This window comes from Adiantum capillus-veneris, chromosome 1 (assembly GCF_014529385.1).
Source record: "Adiantum capillus-veneris isolate H3 chromosome 1, ASM1452938v2, whole genome shotgun sequence".
NCBI classification, from domain to species: domain Eukaryota; kingdom Viridiplantae; phylum Streptophyta; class Polypodiopsida; order Polypodiales; family Pteridaceae; genus Adiantum; species Adiantum capillus-veneris.
The window spans coordinates 13,528,465-13,545,901 of NC_140931.1; the positions used below are offsets into that span (position 1 = coordinate 13,528,465).

A 17,437-nucleotide genomic window follows, 5' to 3' on the forward strand; every position below is an offset into this window, starting at 1 on the left:
GAGAGGCAGAGAGAGAAAAGAGAGAGGACATTGCATGTCGGGTCCCAACCACCCTGAATGGCTTGCTTTGTTGCCACAAATGCTGATACAATGACTAAATCTGAATGCTGATGCTGAATATCTAATGCAAGAACGCTAGGCTGATCTTACGCTGTAGGCTGAAAAAGCTGGTGCTGAATACTGCAAATGCTGGGCTGGATACTGAGTACTGAAGCCTTCATAATTAATGGTACTAGGTGTTGCATGTTGAAAACGCTGATTTGTAGGGCTGAATACTGATGGTGATGAGGCTTAAAACGCTGATGGATGCTGATTGAGAAACGCCAGAGGGATGGGGTGCTAGCTGAAAACGCTGATCTGGGTACTTGGTACTGGGTACTAGGTAGTACCGATCTTCCGATGCTCCAAATGGGGACCAAGGGGTTGCTTATGTAGGTTTTTTTAGCCATTTGTCTTAACTTATTTTTATAAATGTCATGTCAAAGTCACTTATTAACAAGTGACTTAAGTGATTGTTCATATGCCTATATGCTTAAGTGATTGTATTGTGCAAGTGAGGGTATGCAACTATGCCCTGCTTGATCATGCATGTCCTTCTAGAGGCTCACAAAATGCTAGTCCAGATCCTAAGCTAACTATGTGTCACGCGCACATCTGACACAATGTTCATGTGGATAGGCTGACTCCTATTTCTAGGGTTCAGGATAACCGAGGAAGTGTTCTGGCACCCTTGTGAGCCTATACGGAGGACGTGCATGTCCAAGCACAAGAGCACAACCCGTGTCTGCTGGATGTAGGCATTGGGGAGTGTTCCCATTAGTACTAGGAAAAATTGCATGTGAACCACCTCTTATTAATAGTGCACCAACTTATTAATAAGTACTTTTTAAGCTTTATTTCTCAAGATCGTGGGGGTCAAAGGATGTTGCTCAACCCAGCAAACGTTCCTATATAAGTGACCCTTGGGGGGTCACTTCAAGGCAAGTAAGGACCAGAATTGAGCGCCCTCAGGTACCTTTAGCGCCACAACATAAGTAACAGCAACTCCAGCGTCTTAGTACCCTCATCGCCAACCTTTCCAGCTTTCCCTCATCAGAACCAGCGTTTCAGCCATCAATTCAGCATTTTCAGCACTACAGCCAACCAGCGTTTCAGCCTTCCTCGCCAGCACCGCAGGTCAAGCCCAATAGTAGCGTTTTTCAGCCAACAAATCAGCATTTTCAGCAGGCAAATTTCAGCTTGCATCGCCATCAATTTGCAGGTTTTTACCCTCAGGATCACTAGCGTTTTCAGCATTCAGCCTTTAGCCTCGCAGTCCCCAGCAGTACCGCCAATTCCCGTGTAGCATCTCAACATCTAGGACCATTGTATGAGCATTTGTGCAATCTAAAGCAAATACCTCTCTAGCGATAGAGAGAGGGGCCCTTGGAGGGGGATTTCAGGTTCCCATCTGGTGTCGGTCTTCTCTGTGTGTTGTGTGTGTGTGTCACTCACAATATGATTCTTTTTTTCTCTTAAGTCTATTGCAAAATTCTTATGAAGTAAAAGGAATGTCTCTCATTCACTAAAAGGAACCTTGAGTACGCACTGAGCACTCATTTTGAGCACACACCATCAAACACTTCTGTTGCACATTACAGAGCTCTTTGGAAGTGTTCGGTATCATCACTCAAGAAAAGAACCCAAAGAATCTCTCTCAGATTTTCTCTGAAAGAATCTTCGTGCCATGATCCCGGAATTATCAGCCATTCCCACCCTTAGTCTATCGTGCATTAGGTGCGCTCCTGTCTTCATCACTTTCTTAAGGGCAATTAAGCTATAAAGAACCACATAATTTTTTTTTGCTTTTTTGAGATTGCACGTAACCCAAGACCACTTGGGCGTGTTTATCTCTCTAATCTGTGTTGTGGAAGAGTGATAGATTCCGTTGTGACACGAGAGAGATTCACTTAAAATACTTCACAACTTTAAAATCACAACTAAATTTGGTCGACACAGCCCGACGTAATTCCGTTCCAAGAGAGATTGGCCCCAAATACTGGCTCCCCTTTCTGTATTTCTTATATTAATCTTTGAGCAAAGTACAACTCCTGCAGGAACCTTTGCTCTCAGACTCTGCGTCTAGATGCTCTGAAGAGAGAGGCCCTGAGGGCTCTTTTATTCTTACAAGGGATGCCAAAAGGAGAGCCCCCAAAAGCAAGTAAACTTAAAAGCAAATAATCTCTTAAAGTAATTTGTCCAAAAGCAACTGATTCCAAAAAATCTGCCCAAAAAAAAGCATCAGCACAAATTGCGGAAATTTGTACAAGAGCCACGTTAGCATGTCAACGCGATATGCGGAGATCCGTACTGTTGTCCGTACTGTTTTTGCCACGTCAGCACCTGTCCGTACTGCACTGCCACGTCAACATCTCTGTGTGTGTGTGTGTGTGTGTGTTTGTTTGTTTGGGGATCTACCACGTCACCAGTTTGTGACATACCCCCCTCTTGAAAGAACTGTAATTGCCCTCGATTATGCGGGCAAAAGAGACAGAGGGCATAAATTGTCTTAGTAGACACTGACTGCTAGTATCGACGCACTAGATACGACACATCTAGCACATGTACAAAGACGACAGTCACATTACTGCACATGAGAGGACATCACATGACAAATCACATTCAAAAATCATTCCAAATCTCAGACAATGACTGCGAGCATCGTATTTAGTATCCACATCTAGATCCATTCCGGACCTCACTGATGTCGGGTTAACTAATCCCATATTGCGATCAGGTCTATAGAGATTTTTAGACTCGAGCACTGTCGTGTGCAAGTAGTCATTTGCCTCAAACACCGTCGTGTGTGAGAAGTCTTTCACCTCGAGCACTGTCATGTGCGAGGATCTGTCGCCTCAAGCACTGTCGTGTGCGAGTATCTGTTGCCTCAAACACTGTCGTGTGTGAGAAATCTTTTATGGGGATCTCAATCCATCACTAAGTTCATATCGAACAGAATGTTCCAGTCATTCATTCCATTGAATCAGTTGTGATTTATGATTCGTTATCAGGTTCTTTCAGGAGCTGTCATTGCTCGATCTCATTCTTAATCCTGCTCTTTTTTCCAGATTCTTTTAGAAAACATCAGTTTTATTCAAAATTCAAAATCATCTTCCAAAAAAAAAAAGCTTTGTTCCATAAATCCATAAAGCAAAATAATGTTAATTCAAAAAGTTGTTCTGGAACGAGTATCGCCTCCTCCTGCTGTTCTGTCAATATGCCAGTCATTCTGATTCTTGTGTTCTTTTGGGACACTTTGTAGCGATATGTCCTTGTTTTCCACGTTCAAAATACTTCCTTGCTTTGAAATATTCATTTCTTTGGTCTTCTGTCAGTGAAGGTCGTCTATCTCTTCGTCGATTGTTTATGCTATGACTCGTTGAAGGTTCATCTGATGGGTAAGCCAATTTACCCGAATGTATAACAAATCCCCGCTTCGCATATCCCATCAACTGTTGTATAGACTCGGACTTCTGTTCGAGATAGTAGTCTCGAATTTCTTTGGGAAGCCCACAACAAAATCGTTCAATCTGCTCCCTAAAACCGATCTTCTTAAAGGGTAAAAAAATTTCCCAGAATCTTTCATAGTAAGAATCCAATGATTCTGTCTTGACCATCCGAACATGGTTCTAGTCAGTAATCACGTCTCGTTCATATTCTTGTGTGAGCCATGAAGAAATAAAGAGTTTCTTAAATTTCAATGTTAGGTGCAGCGGAATGATTGTTTGCGCTTTGCTCAAGATGAGTGCTCCGAATTGTGCTCAAGGTTTCCTTTTAGTTCTTATGGAAGGGAGAGCCTTCCGTTCTTAATGGAAAGTGCTATGATCACAAACAAAGTGAATGGACACTGTGCGTGCAAGTGTATGAGACTGAGAGATAGAGAGAAGAGAGATACGACACCAGAGACGTTGTAAAACCCTCCTCCAAGGCCCCACTCTCGTCGGCGAGAGTGGTCTACTTTTTGATTGCACAAAGTGGTACAATGCGTATGCAATGGACTGATGCAACCGGGAACCATGTCGATGACGACGATGATGACTTTAGGGCTGGAATCTGTGGTCTTCTATCTGCTGAATTTCGGGACTGTTTCGGTGGCTGAAAATGACTGTTTTGGCTGCGTTTTTATGGCTGAAAATGGGGGATCTTTTGCAACCGATGGGGCTGAATCTGTTGCTCTGCTATAGGCTGAAAACGCTGCTGTCCTGATGTCGCTAAGGCTGAAAAATAAAAAACACTGATGCTTGGTGAGTGTTAGTAAAAACGCTGGGCCTTTGTGGATGATTGGCTGAAAATCAGAAACGCTAGGGCTGCCTGCTGATGATGGCGATCATGCAATGGATGGAAACGCGAGGACCTTGTGATGCTGACGACGGTCTGCAAAAACTCTACACAAGCTGTGGTGATGGCGATGATGCACTGAGAAAAACGCTGGGGTTGATGTCTGCGGCGAGGATGGAGGAACCCAAACGCCAAGGATCTGTTGGGGGTTCTGCTGAGAAGGTGCTTGTTGAGCATGTGCTCCTGCTGCCTCTTCTGCCATTTAGTGCTAACTTGGGTTTGCTTATATATTAACTTAGCAAAATTGCCCTACCTACTTTTGTTGGGAAGTCACTTAAAAATAATAAGTGAAAAATACCAAAAATAGGGAAAATAGGCTAAATGCACTGGAAAATTCCCTAATTTATTCTAATGGATTTTGATGGGAATACTGATGATCATGCTGTGTGCAACCAGAGGATATGCATCTATGCTACGTGATTGGGCATGCACGGTCTACGAATAGACTCACAAAAGTGCCAGATCACTGCTAAATCTATACTGACTGAACTGAACTGAACCCTGATCATGCTGTAGCTTGTCCACGGACACATAGGGTTGGATGTGTCACGTGACATCCCCTCCTTTTCAAAGTGAGGTACTGGTACCGAACTCTATGGCGTCGAGGGAGATCACCTATAGTATCCGGAATCTTGGAAGGGACTCTTCGCCGGCCCACTCCGATGTGTGGGTCGTGCGGTACTTGAACTTCATAAAGGTCTGCAACGCTTGCTTCTTTGGGTCGTGCCGAAAGCGACAAAGTCTCTGTGGCTTCTTCGATGCTTCAACTTCATCTAGAGTCATGCTTCTTTCGTCTTCAAGAATCTCCATGGCTGAAAATTCCTGAAACCACTTCCAAGACAAAACCATGAACATACCTATTCCATGTAAAGTGAGTGGGAAAAATCTTGTCTTCCTCAAAGACTGTGCATGCAATGTAGATGAATCAATAGACGGAGTGCTAAACCGTTCATCACACACACGCAAACAATGAGATCGAATCTTATCATTCTTTTGATCTAAATCAATCAACTGTGGCAATTCACAACGGAAATGTCCGTGCTTGGTGCTCATACTTTCATGTGCTCGTTCGGAAACTGTGTCATGCCAAGGAAGAGACATAGAATGTGACTCCGTGACATATAGACTTTTGAACTTTTCATGAAAGTTCCGCATACATTCGTGCTCATCCATGGGAGAAACGTGCGCAACATACAGTATGTCATGCCTAGGAAAAGGGATCACATAAAGATGCTGACTAAAATATAGGAAACCGTCACGAATGAAACACTTGAACAATGCGTGCGTATCAATCATGCGAACACATAATACTTCCTGTGAGGTTTCTTTGGGCCTAGGCTCGAGAGCCAAGATCGGTTCTCCTTGAATTATCGAATTGTCTTGTGAGGGTTCTTTGAACCTCGACTCGAAAGCCAAGATCGGTTCTTCGTGATTGATCGAATCTACAACGAGGTTAGCTTCGCTAGAAAAAGCATCCACTAACTCATCATCCTTGTGAACAATCACATCATCTTCATGCTTATGAGAAATCACATCTTGATCATGCAAATCATGATGCTTGTCAATATCATTCAAACCATCATGCTTTTCTTTGTCATCCAAATCATTATGCTTATCATTGTCAATCAAAACATCATGCAAGTCATTGTCAATCAACTCATCATCATGCTTCACACAATCATGCAAATCCTGTGTGTCATGCTTTGGAGAAGAAGAGACTGAGAGAGTCTCCTTCTCCTGAATCCTTTCAATCTTGTCCTGCATATTAGCAATGAGAGATGGAGAATGAGCAATGTTCTCTCCATGAATGACAATAAGAGAATCACTTGTGGCATTGAGAGTTAAAGTGTTAGTCGCAAAATCAATGAGAGCCTTAGTATCACGAAACCATTTAATGCCTAAAATCATATCACATCCTGAGAGAGGAGAAACAACAAATCTTCTAGTGAAGGCAGTCTGTTGAATTGCAAACAACACATCAAGGCACTCCTCCGTGATGAGAGCGTCCATATTGGGACGAAAGCCAGAGACCTCGATATGAGATCTCGGACTAACTTCGAGGCAGGCTCTCTCAACGAGAGAGGAACTGATCACATCATGCATACTACCTGGGTCAAACAATATGACAAAACGGTGCCCCGACGTACGACCATAACATTTAATGAGAGAATCATCAATGGGAGGGTCCTGAGAAACTTGGGGCACACTCGTGTTATCATTCATTGCATTGATAGAGGAAGTGGGTGCTGTGGGTTCTTTAGATTCATTCGATTCAAGCTTAGGACAGGTTCTGTTTATGTGACCCTTAATATGACAATGAAAACAACGACCTTCTTTAGAATTAGTGCTTTGCTCTTCCGACGTGATATATCCTCCTACAATTCCTTGTGCTATCTTTTCATTTGGAGTAATCTTAGGTTTAGCCTTACCCTTAGATTCATTGGAAGGAATTCTTTGATGAGAGACTGTTGGAAGATTGGTTAGAAGAGTTATCATTCTTACCATTCTTACCGTTCTTACCGTTCTGAGGGTTCTGAGAAGTCTGCGAGGTACTTGTGGAAGTCTTGTTCTCCTTAGGCTTTCCCTTGTTGTGCTTCATCTCTTGGGAGAGAGCGATTGCTACCACCTTGTTGAGATCCGCGGGGTCAAAGACTTCGACATCATCAAACTTGATGTATTCGTCTAACCCAAAGAGAAAAGCCTCTTTGCGCTCATCATCCGATTTGCGTAAATGAGTGCCTAGCTACAAAACACGGTTAGAAAAAGACATGACTGGCATATCATGTTGCTTAAGATTGCGCCAATCCTCTTTCAATCGTGCGAGGTACTGAGGTGGGCGCCTTGAGCTTGTCTCGAAAATCAGCCCAATCGAAGGAAAGGGGCGTGAATCCGTCGGCTGCCTCTAGGTGCGCGGCTAGTTGTGTCTCTTGTCATGCGTGGTACCAATTGATGGCATCACCAGCAAGGTACATAGCTGCCGTCAAAACTTTGCTATTTCCTGTCTTCTTAGTTGTCACAAAATAAACATTAAATTGATGCAACCAAGAATGAATAACTGTAGCATCCATCTTACCGTCATACTTACTGAAAGTCAACTTCTCTGTGACTGGATGGTTGGAATTCGCGTCGTGGCTTGCACCACTTGAGGAACTCCCACGGTCTTTGGTTGGTTCGGTCTTCGAGACTAGCACTTGGGAAATAAATTCTTGAGTGCATAGCTCCCTTTTAGCTTCACGCTCGGCCTCCCTTTCTGCTTTTCGTTCATTTCGTTTATCGCTCTCGCGTTCGGAAGCAAGGCGATTGGTTTCTTGTTGTGCCAACGCAACTCGATTCGCTTCTAAAGTAACGCGAGTCGCTTCTTGTTGTGCCAGCATCATGTCCATCATTGACTTGACCATCATCTCCATAGGAGTTAGAACAACTCGTGGCATAGATGGCGAAGGGGGAGGGTCGAAAAAGTCTCATGGTGGGGAAAAATCTTCGCCACCTCTCTCATGCTCATCACCCGTATGCGAAGTATCCATTCCACTTCGGGTGACGACCATGCACTATGATCTTTGGTTCTTAAGTTCACGAGGAACTTGAGTTCTTGAGGGTCTTGGTTCTTGGGTTCTTGGGTTCGTGAGGATCTTGAGGTTCTTGAGGTTTTCTTTCGCTTGCAAATCGGGTTTGAGAAGGATCTTCCCTTCACCCGAGTTCTACTCTTTTCCGCGGGCGCACTTCTTGGGGGCCTTACGCTCACACCAAGGTTGCTTTTTTCCGCCTCACGTCGATTGGCCGGCCGCTAAGTGCACGGTCCGCTCTCAATGAGTGAAAAGAGACACAAGGGGAGCCTGGACAAGCCCTTCTTTCCTGGGATTCCTGTCACTCTTCAAAAAACACGATTAGGAATCGACACGCCCAAGCGAACTTGGGTTCGTGCGACCTCAACAAGCAAAAAAAATTCTTGTGGTTCTTTCCTTGAGTGATACAGAACACTGCCAAAGCTCTGATACCAATGTTAGGTGCAGCGGAATGATTGTTTGCGCTTTGCTCAAGATGAGTGCTCCGAACTGTGCTCAAGGTTCCTTTTAGTTCTTATGGAAGGGAGAGCCTTCCATTCTTAATGGAAAGTGCTATGATCACAAACAAAGTGAATGGACACTGTGCGTGCAAGTGTATGAGACTGAGAGATAGAGAGAAGAGAGATACGACACCAGAGACGTTGTAAAACCATCCTTCCAAGGCCCCACTCTCATCGGCGAGAGTGGTCTACTTTTTGATTGCACAAAGTGGTACAATGCGTATGCAATAGACTGATGCGATCGGGAACTATGTCGATGACGACGATGATGACTTTAGGGCTGGAATCTGTGGTCTTCTATTTGTTGAATTTCGGGACTGTTTCGGTGGCTGAAAATGACTGTTTGGGCTGCGTTTTTATGGCTCAAAATGGGGGATCTTCTGCAACCGATGGGACTGAATTTGCTGCTTTGCTATAGGCTGAAAATGCTGCTGTCTTGATGTCGCTAAGGCTGAAAAACCAAAAACGCTGATGCTTGCTGAGCGTTAGTAAAAGTGTTGGGCCTTTGTGGATGATTGGCTGAAAATCAGAAACGCTAGGGCTGCCTGCTGATGATAGCGATCCTGCAATGGATGGAAACGCGAGGACCTTGTGATGCTGACGATGGTCTGCAAAAACGCTACACAAGCTGTGGTGATGGCAATGATGCACTGAGAAAAACGCTGGGGCTGATGTCTGCGGCGAGGATGGAGGAACCCAAACGCCAAGGATCTGTTGGGGGTTTTGCTGAGAAGGTGCTTGTTGAGCATGTGCTCCTGCTGCCTCTTCTGCCATTTAGTGCTAACTTGGGTTTGCTTATATATTAACTTAGCAAAATTGCCCTACCTACTTTTGTTGGGAAGTCACTTAAAAATAATAAGTGAAAAATACCAAAAATAGGAAAAATAGGCTAAATGCATTGGAAAATTCTCCTAATTGATTCTAATGGATTCTGATGGGAATACTGATGATCATGCTGTGTGCAACCAGAGGATATGCATCTATGCTACGTGATTGGGCATGCACGGTCTACGAATAGACTCACAAAAGTGCCAGATCACTGTTAAATCTATACTGACTGAACTGAACTGAACCCTGATCATGCTGTAGCTTGTCCACGGACACATAGGGTTGGATGTGTCACGTGACATTCAACCACTTTGTCGGCGCTTGTTTCCTTAACAATAGAGTGGATCACCATGTCTGTGCATTGCCTTTCAGAAAGGATGTCGCCTGTCTGATCGAAACCCTGAAAAGTGCTCAAACTTTACTGCTTGACCTCCCTCCTTGAATTTTTTTTTCCCTTGTTGTCTAAGAAATCTTATTGATTGGCTCTGTAAAATGCTTTCTTTTGGCATAAAACCTGTGATCGTCAGAGTCCGAACTGTTGGAGGACGAGTCCTCGGTAGAACTGTCGGAAATTGCGCAAAATTTAGTCTTCTTTGCCTTTTTCTTGCCCTTTCCAAAGCTTTGCTTTTTGCTTCGCTTTTTTCCTTTTTTGTCTTCTTCGCTCGAATTAGAAGAGCTAGAAGGATTGTCAAAAGAAGAAGAAGAAGAAGAACAAGGTAGTCCTTCAAATTGTACGCGCTTCTTTTGCTTTTTCGCCGATGTAAAAGTAGATTGACGACCCAAATAACCTGGGAAGTCAATTCCTTCTGCTTTTTGTCATGCTTTTTGGCTTTATTGTTTGCGTCCAAAAGCTGATTGATCCGTGTATCAACCACCTCTTCCAATTCTTGGTTTGTAAACATCCTCGGAGCAGGATGTTTCTTGAGTGCTGGTTTGATGGGTGGCTCTGTGGCTTTTTGCCATTGGGTGTGCACTTCGTCAAAGGATTGCTGAGTCAAAATTTTTATAGATTTCGGATCCTTCGCAATGTTAACCATCATCTTTGTCGCGTTGTCAACCAATTGTGACGCTCCATCTTTTCAATCTATGCCTGAGTAGGCCGAGGTGGGCTGTACTCTTCTCCGCGATCTTCTCCCGCATTCCCAGATCGAGAATAAGTCGATTGATCTCCGTTAGCATCCATAAGGGTCGTGAGAAAAGGATCGGATTTCTCGGTAGAAGAGAAATCGGCCGTGCTCTGATACCAACGGACTTGGACACCCCAAGTCTAGATTCCGTCGCAACACGAGAGAGATTCACTTAAAATACTTCACAACTTTAAAATCACAATTCAATTTGGTTGACATGGCCCGATGTAATTCCGTGCCAAGAGAGATTGGCCCCAAAGACTAGTGCCCCTTTCGTTATTTCTTTTATATTAATCTTTGAGCAAAGTACCACTCCCGTAGGAACCTCTGCTCTTAGACTCTGCGTCCAGATGCTCTGAAGAGAGAGGCCCTGAGGGCTCTTTTATTCTTACAAGGGATACCAAAAGCAAAGCCCCCAAAAGCAATTAAACTCAAAAGCAAATAATCCCTTAAAGCAACTTGTCGAAAAGCAAATGATCCCAAAAATCTGCCCAAAAAAAAGCATCAGTGCAATTTGCGAAAATCCATACAATAGCCACGTCAGCATATCAGCACGATATGCGAAGATCTGTATTGCTGTCCGTACTGTTTCTGCCACGTCAGCATTGCTGTCCATATTGTTTTTGCCATGTCAGCACCTGTCCGTACTGGACCGCCACGTCAGCATCTCTCTCTCTCTGTGTGTGTGTGTGTGTGTTCTTTCGGGGATCTGCCACGTCACCAGTTTGTGACAAATAGCTCCACCAACTAATGTAAAGACATAACCAGTGGTAGATTTGTAACAAACTGCTGACGTGTCAAAGCCTAAAGAATGGAGCCAACTTGCACATGTGGGTCGAGGGGCCTAAACCCTAAGAAGAACAAGTAATAGAAGAAGAAGTCCTACCAACTTATAGGGACCCCGTTCAATGGGGCCCCAAGTGACAAAGGATTAAAATAAAGCAAGACCTGCACACACACACACACACACACACACACACACACACACATACACACACACATACACACACACACACACAAACTGATGATGTGGCAGATTTATGAAAATTGTGCAAAAATGATGACGTGGCAAGCTGTACGGATTTTCTCGTTTTGCGTTGGCTGATGACGTGGCAAGTTGTACGGATTTCCGTGATTTACGCTGACAGCTTTTTGGCTTTGCTTTTGGACCATATGCTTTTAAGTTTGAAGGCTTTTTACTGTAAACTGCTTTTGGGGCCTAGGGCCTTTAAATATGAGGTTAGGGCTCATTCTCTGACATGCTTCCTGGAGAAGGTGCAGAGTCTGGAGTATCGGCTTGTACTGCGTTGATGCAATATAAAGAAATACCGAAAGGGGCGCCAAGGTTTGGGGCCAATACTCTCTGGGGTGGAATTCCGCCACTCCACGTCGCGTGTCGTCTCTCTCTTTCAGGCAGTTGTTATTGAAGTGTTAAAAGTCTGTTCAGTCTGCTCTTTTCTATTGGCACGTGGTGCCTGTCTTGTCACGAGATTATCGAGTGTCAAGATCACCTGCCATGTCCGAATCACAAAATCCCCGCACAGACAATGTACTCTTTCCATAACATATGCATGTGTCCTGTGTACCTTTCAAGTACCTGAAAATGCTCTTCACTGCCTCCCATTGTGGATTGCTAGGGTTAGCGTCACAAATTGGTGATGTGGCATGCTAGCGTGGCTCCATGTGGCATAGCCTGGACATGGGGCAGCAGAGTACCCACACACACACTCGCTGGAAAAGTAGGCCCGCCAAATGCGTCGACAGGCAATGTACGGAAATCCCGTGAATTGCGATGTGATTTCCGAAAATCTGTTGACATGGCATGTTGTATGGAATTCCGCGTTTTGCGTTGGGGAAAATCAACAGTTGAATTCTACGCAAAAGCATGAGAGAGAGAGCTTTTGGAGTTGCTTTATTTACTAAGCAAGGCTTGGGAGAAGAAGCTTTATTTTTTTTAGAAGCTTTTGGAAGCTTTGTTTTATTTTTAAAAAGATGGCAGCTCTTGGGGCTTTGCTTTTGGCATCATGTGGTTTGGGCTCCCACTTCTTAGAGCATCTGGACGCAGAGTCTGAGAGTGAGACCCTCCCACTCCCTTGTACTTTGTGCAATAGATTTATTACAAAAGAAATACCGAAACGGGTCGCCAGTCTTTGGGGCCAATACCTCTTGGCAGGGAACTCCGATGGGCTAGTGTCGAATCTAATTGTGAATTGTTTTGAAGTGGATTCCTGTCGTATTGCGGTGGATTCTTGACTTGGAGTGTCCAAGTCTGTTACAGTGGTATCAGAGCGCTGTCGATTTCTCTTCTACCGGGAAATCTGATCCTTTTTACGCGGCACTTTGGATTCAAGCAAAGGATAGTCGACTTTCTCTGCATCCGAGGATGCGGGAAGAGATCACGAAGAAGATTCACGCGAGGAGTACAGCCCGTCTCGGCCTACTTAGGTGGAGCTTGAAGAGATAGAACATCGGAGATTGGTCCATGATGCGATAAAGTTGATGATGAATTTTGGGAAGGACCCTAAGCTTGCAAAAATTTTCACCCAGACCTCCTTCGACGAGGTGCACTCACAGTGGCTCTTTGGAGTCTTTTGCTTCATACATTGCAGGTAGTCTGGGTAAAGTTTACTTGGGCAATAACCATGCATGTGAGATTGAGGGCATTGGCATTATACACTTGGTGCTTGAAAATGGTCAAGAGCTGATTTTGCATGATGTTAGGTATGTACCTGGCATCAAGAAAAGTCTACTTTCGGTTGGGCAGCTAGATGTGAAGGGTTATCACACTATGTTTGGTGGTGGATCTTGGAAAGTGCTTAAAGGCTCTATGCTGATTGTAAAGGGCAGCAAGAAGGGAACTCTTTATTCGTTGCATTGCAAGGCATTACGAGACAAGTTTTTGGCTGTGGCTGAAGTTCATTCTCACAAGGAGCTTTTGCACAAAAGACTTGGCCATATGAGTGAAAAAGTGCTCGATGTTCGCTCCTCTTTGGGGAAGTTTGATGTAAAAGGTCCTGCAGGGCCTTGATTTTTGTAATGATTGTATCTATAGAAAGCAAGTGAAGTTTTCTTATTCCTCTTGTGTCGCTCGCAAATTGCATGCTCTTGATTTAGTTAATTTTGATGTTTGCACTATGCTTGTGAATTCACATGGAGGTCCACAGTACTTTGTGTCTTTTATTAATGATCATAGTTGAAAGACATGGGTGTATGTACTAAAAAGTAAAAGTGATGTACTTAACTTATTCAAGAAGCTTCATGCATTTGTGACCACACAAAAGGGTTTTAAGTTAAAAGCTATCAGGACGGATAATGGAGGAAAGTATGTATCACGTGAGTTGAAGAGTTTTTGTAAGATGTACGGTATTAAGCGGGAATTGATAGCCCCTTATAATCCATCATCTAATGGTGTGGCTGAAAGATATAATCGCACAATGTGTGATAGAGTGAGATGGATGTTGTCCATGGCTAATCTCTCTCTAGAGTATTGGGGAGAGGCTCTTAAAACTGCAATTCATGAGTGATCGAATCGTGCGTTAGATAATGGCATCCCTGAAGAGGTTTGGTCTGGCAAACCGGCTTCATATGACCTTTTATGAGTGTAACAAACTTGGGCACCCCAAGTCTAGATTCTGTCGCGACACGAGAGAGAATCACTTCAAACACTTCACAACCTTAAAATCACAGTTCAAGTTGGTCGACACGGCTCGACGTAGTTTTGTGCCAAGAGAGATTGACCCCAAAGACTGGCGCCCCTTTCGGTATTTCTTTGGTATTAATCTTTGAGCAAAGTACAACTCTTGCAGGGTCCTTTGCTCTCAGATTTTGCGTCCAAATGCTCTGAGAAGTGAGGCCCTTACCTTAGGGCTCTTTTATTCTTACAAGGGATACCAAAAGCAGAGCCCCAAAAGCAATTAAACTCAAAAGCGAATAGTCCCTAAAGCAATTTGTTCCAAAAACAATTGATCCCAAAAATCTGCCCAGAAAAAAGCATCAACGCAATTTGCGGAAATCCGTACAACAGTCACATCAGCATATCAACGCGATATGCGGAGATCCGTACCGTTGTCAGCACAGTTTTTGCCACGTCAGCACTTGTCCGTACTGCCAAGTCAGCACATCTGCTCGTACAGTTTCTGTCCGCAGGTGGTCATTCCATATCACCATTTTGTGACATACCCTCCTCTTGAAAGAATTGTAATCGCCCTCGATTACGCCTGCAAAACAGATAGAGGCGATAAACTGTCTTAATAGAGATTGACTGTTAGTACCAACGCACTAGACAACAAATCCACATGTATAAAGACAACGGTTACATCACTGCACATGACATCACACGACATCTTATGACAATCGATCACAGAAACATTCATTCCAAATCTCAGACAATGACTGTCAGCAATGTATTTCGTAACCACATCTAGATCCATTCCAGACCTTATTGATGTCGGTTAATTAATCCCATATTGTGATCATGTTTATAGAGATTTTTTTCGACTCAAGCACTGTCGTGTACAAGTTGTTATTCGCCTCAAGCACTATCGTGTGCGAGCAATCTTTCACCTCAAGCACTGTCGTGTGTGAGAATCTGTCGCCTCAAGCACTGTCGTGTGCATAAATCATTTCCGGGGATCCCAATTTATCACTAAGTCCATACTGAACAGAGTGGTCAAGTCATTCATTCCATTGAATCAGTCGTGATTCATGATTCGTTATCCGGTTCATTGAGAAGCTATCACTGCTCCATCTCATTCTTAATTTTGCTCTTTTTCCATAATTAACAAATTCTTTCATAAAACATTAGTTTTAGTCAAAATTTAAAATCATCTTCCAAAAAAGTCTTGCTTCATAAATTCATAAAGCAAAATAATGCTAATTCAAAAATCTGTTCTAAAACGAGTATCGCCTTGTCATGGTGTCCTATCAATCTACCAGTCATCTTGATTCTTGTGCCCTTTTGGGGCACCGTGTAGCGATATGTCCTTGTTCTCCACATTCAAAACACTCCTGCTTTGAAATATTCATCTCTTTGGTCTTCTGTGAGAGAAGGTCGTCTATCTCTTCGTCGATTGTTTTTGCTATGACTTGTTGAAGGTTCATTTGATGGGTTCTCATGTGTGTTTCATTTGATCTTCGGCTTGGAGTGCCCAAGTCTATTACAATCTTCCTACCAATCGTACGATCATACCATGTCGTATGTGGTTGTATGAGAGAGAGAGAGAGAGAGAGAGAGAGAGAGAGAGAGAGAGATGAAATGAAATGATATATTAATGTTTTCAAAAGGGCAAAATGACCTATGAGACCAATTTGTTACATACTGGTGAATCTGATACCATGTCTAAGTACAAAAACAAAAAAAGAGAGACTAAATTGAATCTAGAAGTGTTACTAGCTGGAACTGTGTGGGTATGTGTGATCACTAATACAATGGGTGCCCAATACAAGAGAGAGATACAATGGGTGATGAATCCATCCTCGTGTACTCTGGATGTCGAGATGGTATGGCTCGAATCCTCTGTTGTAGTCTCCGTCGAAGCTCCTCTCCTCGATCGTGGGCGTCTCGATGTCCCTAGCTCCAATGCTCGGTCAATGAGAGTACCGCGGGTGTGAGTATGAGCTGAGGTTTGCGATGGTGGCTGCTCCTCTATCTGTCCTGTGTGTGCTGCGAAGAAATTAGTAATCTGTCTCTAGGATTGGCTCTCTTCAGGTCTTCCCAGTAAACTATCTCTGTGTCTGTGTAACTCAAGTAGATATAGCACAAGACATCTCTGGTCCTGATAGCTCATGACTCTGGAGAAGGTCCAAAGCCTTCTTTGAATAGACAATGGAAGCGACCCCGTATCTCATAATACATTGTGCACTGACATATATAATGCATCTCCCTCTCTGGCTTTGTATGGCACAAACGGCATATCCTATTAGTTGCTAGTATCCCTCTGAATCTACTAGTCTCAATCTCAAGCTGGTATAAGATTTTCGTATCTGACCAATGGCACACCGTAACCAGAGAGAGAGAGAGAGAGAGAGAGAGAGAGAGAGAGAGAGAGAGATGAAATGTTATATTAAACGTCTTCAAAAGGCCAAAATGACCTATGAGACCAAACTGATACAATCTTGGTAGGAAACTATCCCAAGAGACCTTAAAGATCTATCAGACGAGGAGAGTTGAACTCAGGACCTGTTATTCAAGAGGGAAATGGCATAACCAATCTACCACACTTGGGTGATAGAAAGGTTATACCATTTTCCTCTTTGTATTAGTGCGCGCCCCCCGCCCCCCCCCCCCCCCCCCCCCCCCCCCCCCCACACACACACACACTCCCGAGAAGAAGAGAATTTTAACGTCGTAGGAAACTATCCCGAGAAGAAGAGAATTTTAACGTCGTAGGAAACTATCCTGAGAGAGAGAGAGAGAGAGAGAGAGAGAGAGAGAGAGAGAGAGAGAGAGAGAGAGAGAGAGAGAGATTTTGTTGTAGATCGATAGACGCATCATGGGAGGCTTGGTGGTTGAGATTGGAGAAAAGTACATTGATCTCTCCATCGCGACAAAACTCAGAAACATGGAAAGAGTTCTGCGGGAGCCTTTACCAGACCTAGTGTGAATACTCCCGAGAGGTTCTGTCTCCTGTTTTGTAACAGAGTCAAGTCAGACAAGTACAAATAATGAAGCTTTCAAAAGTAGTAAGCTTTTACTCTACAGTTTTTGTTTGGGAGCATCAAAATCAAAAGGATGTACAATTTTGAATTGCTGACATCTGTTGGTAGACAGTCTTTGTTTTTTCAAGGTAGTCTCACAGATGTTTAGGAGGCGATATACCAATCATCTGAGTGAGCAACCGTGCTGGCTACTTGCTTCATAGTGAATAAGTGCTGGCTGCTAGGATGTGAAGGCAATAAAAGTACAAAGATAGTATGTGTATTAGTGTATTTGTTGTTTATGTTGAAAGCTGTGCTTGAGCCACAGATCAAACGGAGCAAAGTGCAGGGACAATTGAAGTACTGAAGGTGAGCAATTTCCTCTTTATTGTTGTCTGAGTGTGAG

The 17,437-nt window shown here is 43.7% G+C and overlaps 1 protein-coding gene across 1 annotated transcript in view; it reads left to right on the forward strand.

The window, feature by feature from the left end:
• The window catches only part of ATP5 (delta subunit of Mt ATP synthase), a 41,962-nt gene extending 24,815 nt beyond the window's left edge, over window positions 1-17,147 (forward strand). Inside the window, exon 6 of the mRNA XM_086514318.1 lies at window positions 16,872-17,147. Within this exon, the coding sequence (XP_086370444.1) occupies window positions 16,872-16,997 (126 nt within the window). The 3' untranslated portion in view covers window positions 16,998-17,147. The remainder of the gene's footprint in view (window positions 1-16,871) is intronic.
• The last annotated feature ends 290 nt before the right edge of the window (window positions 17,148-17,437 follow it).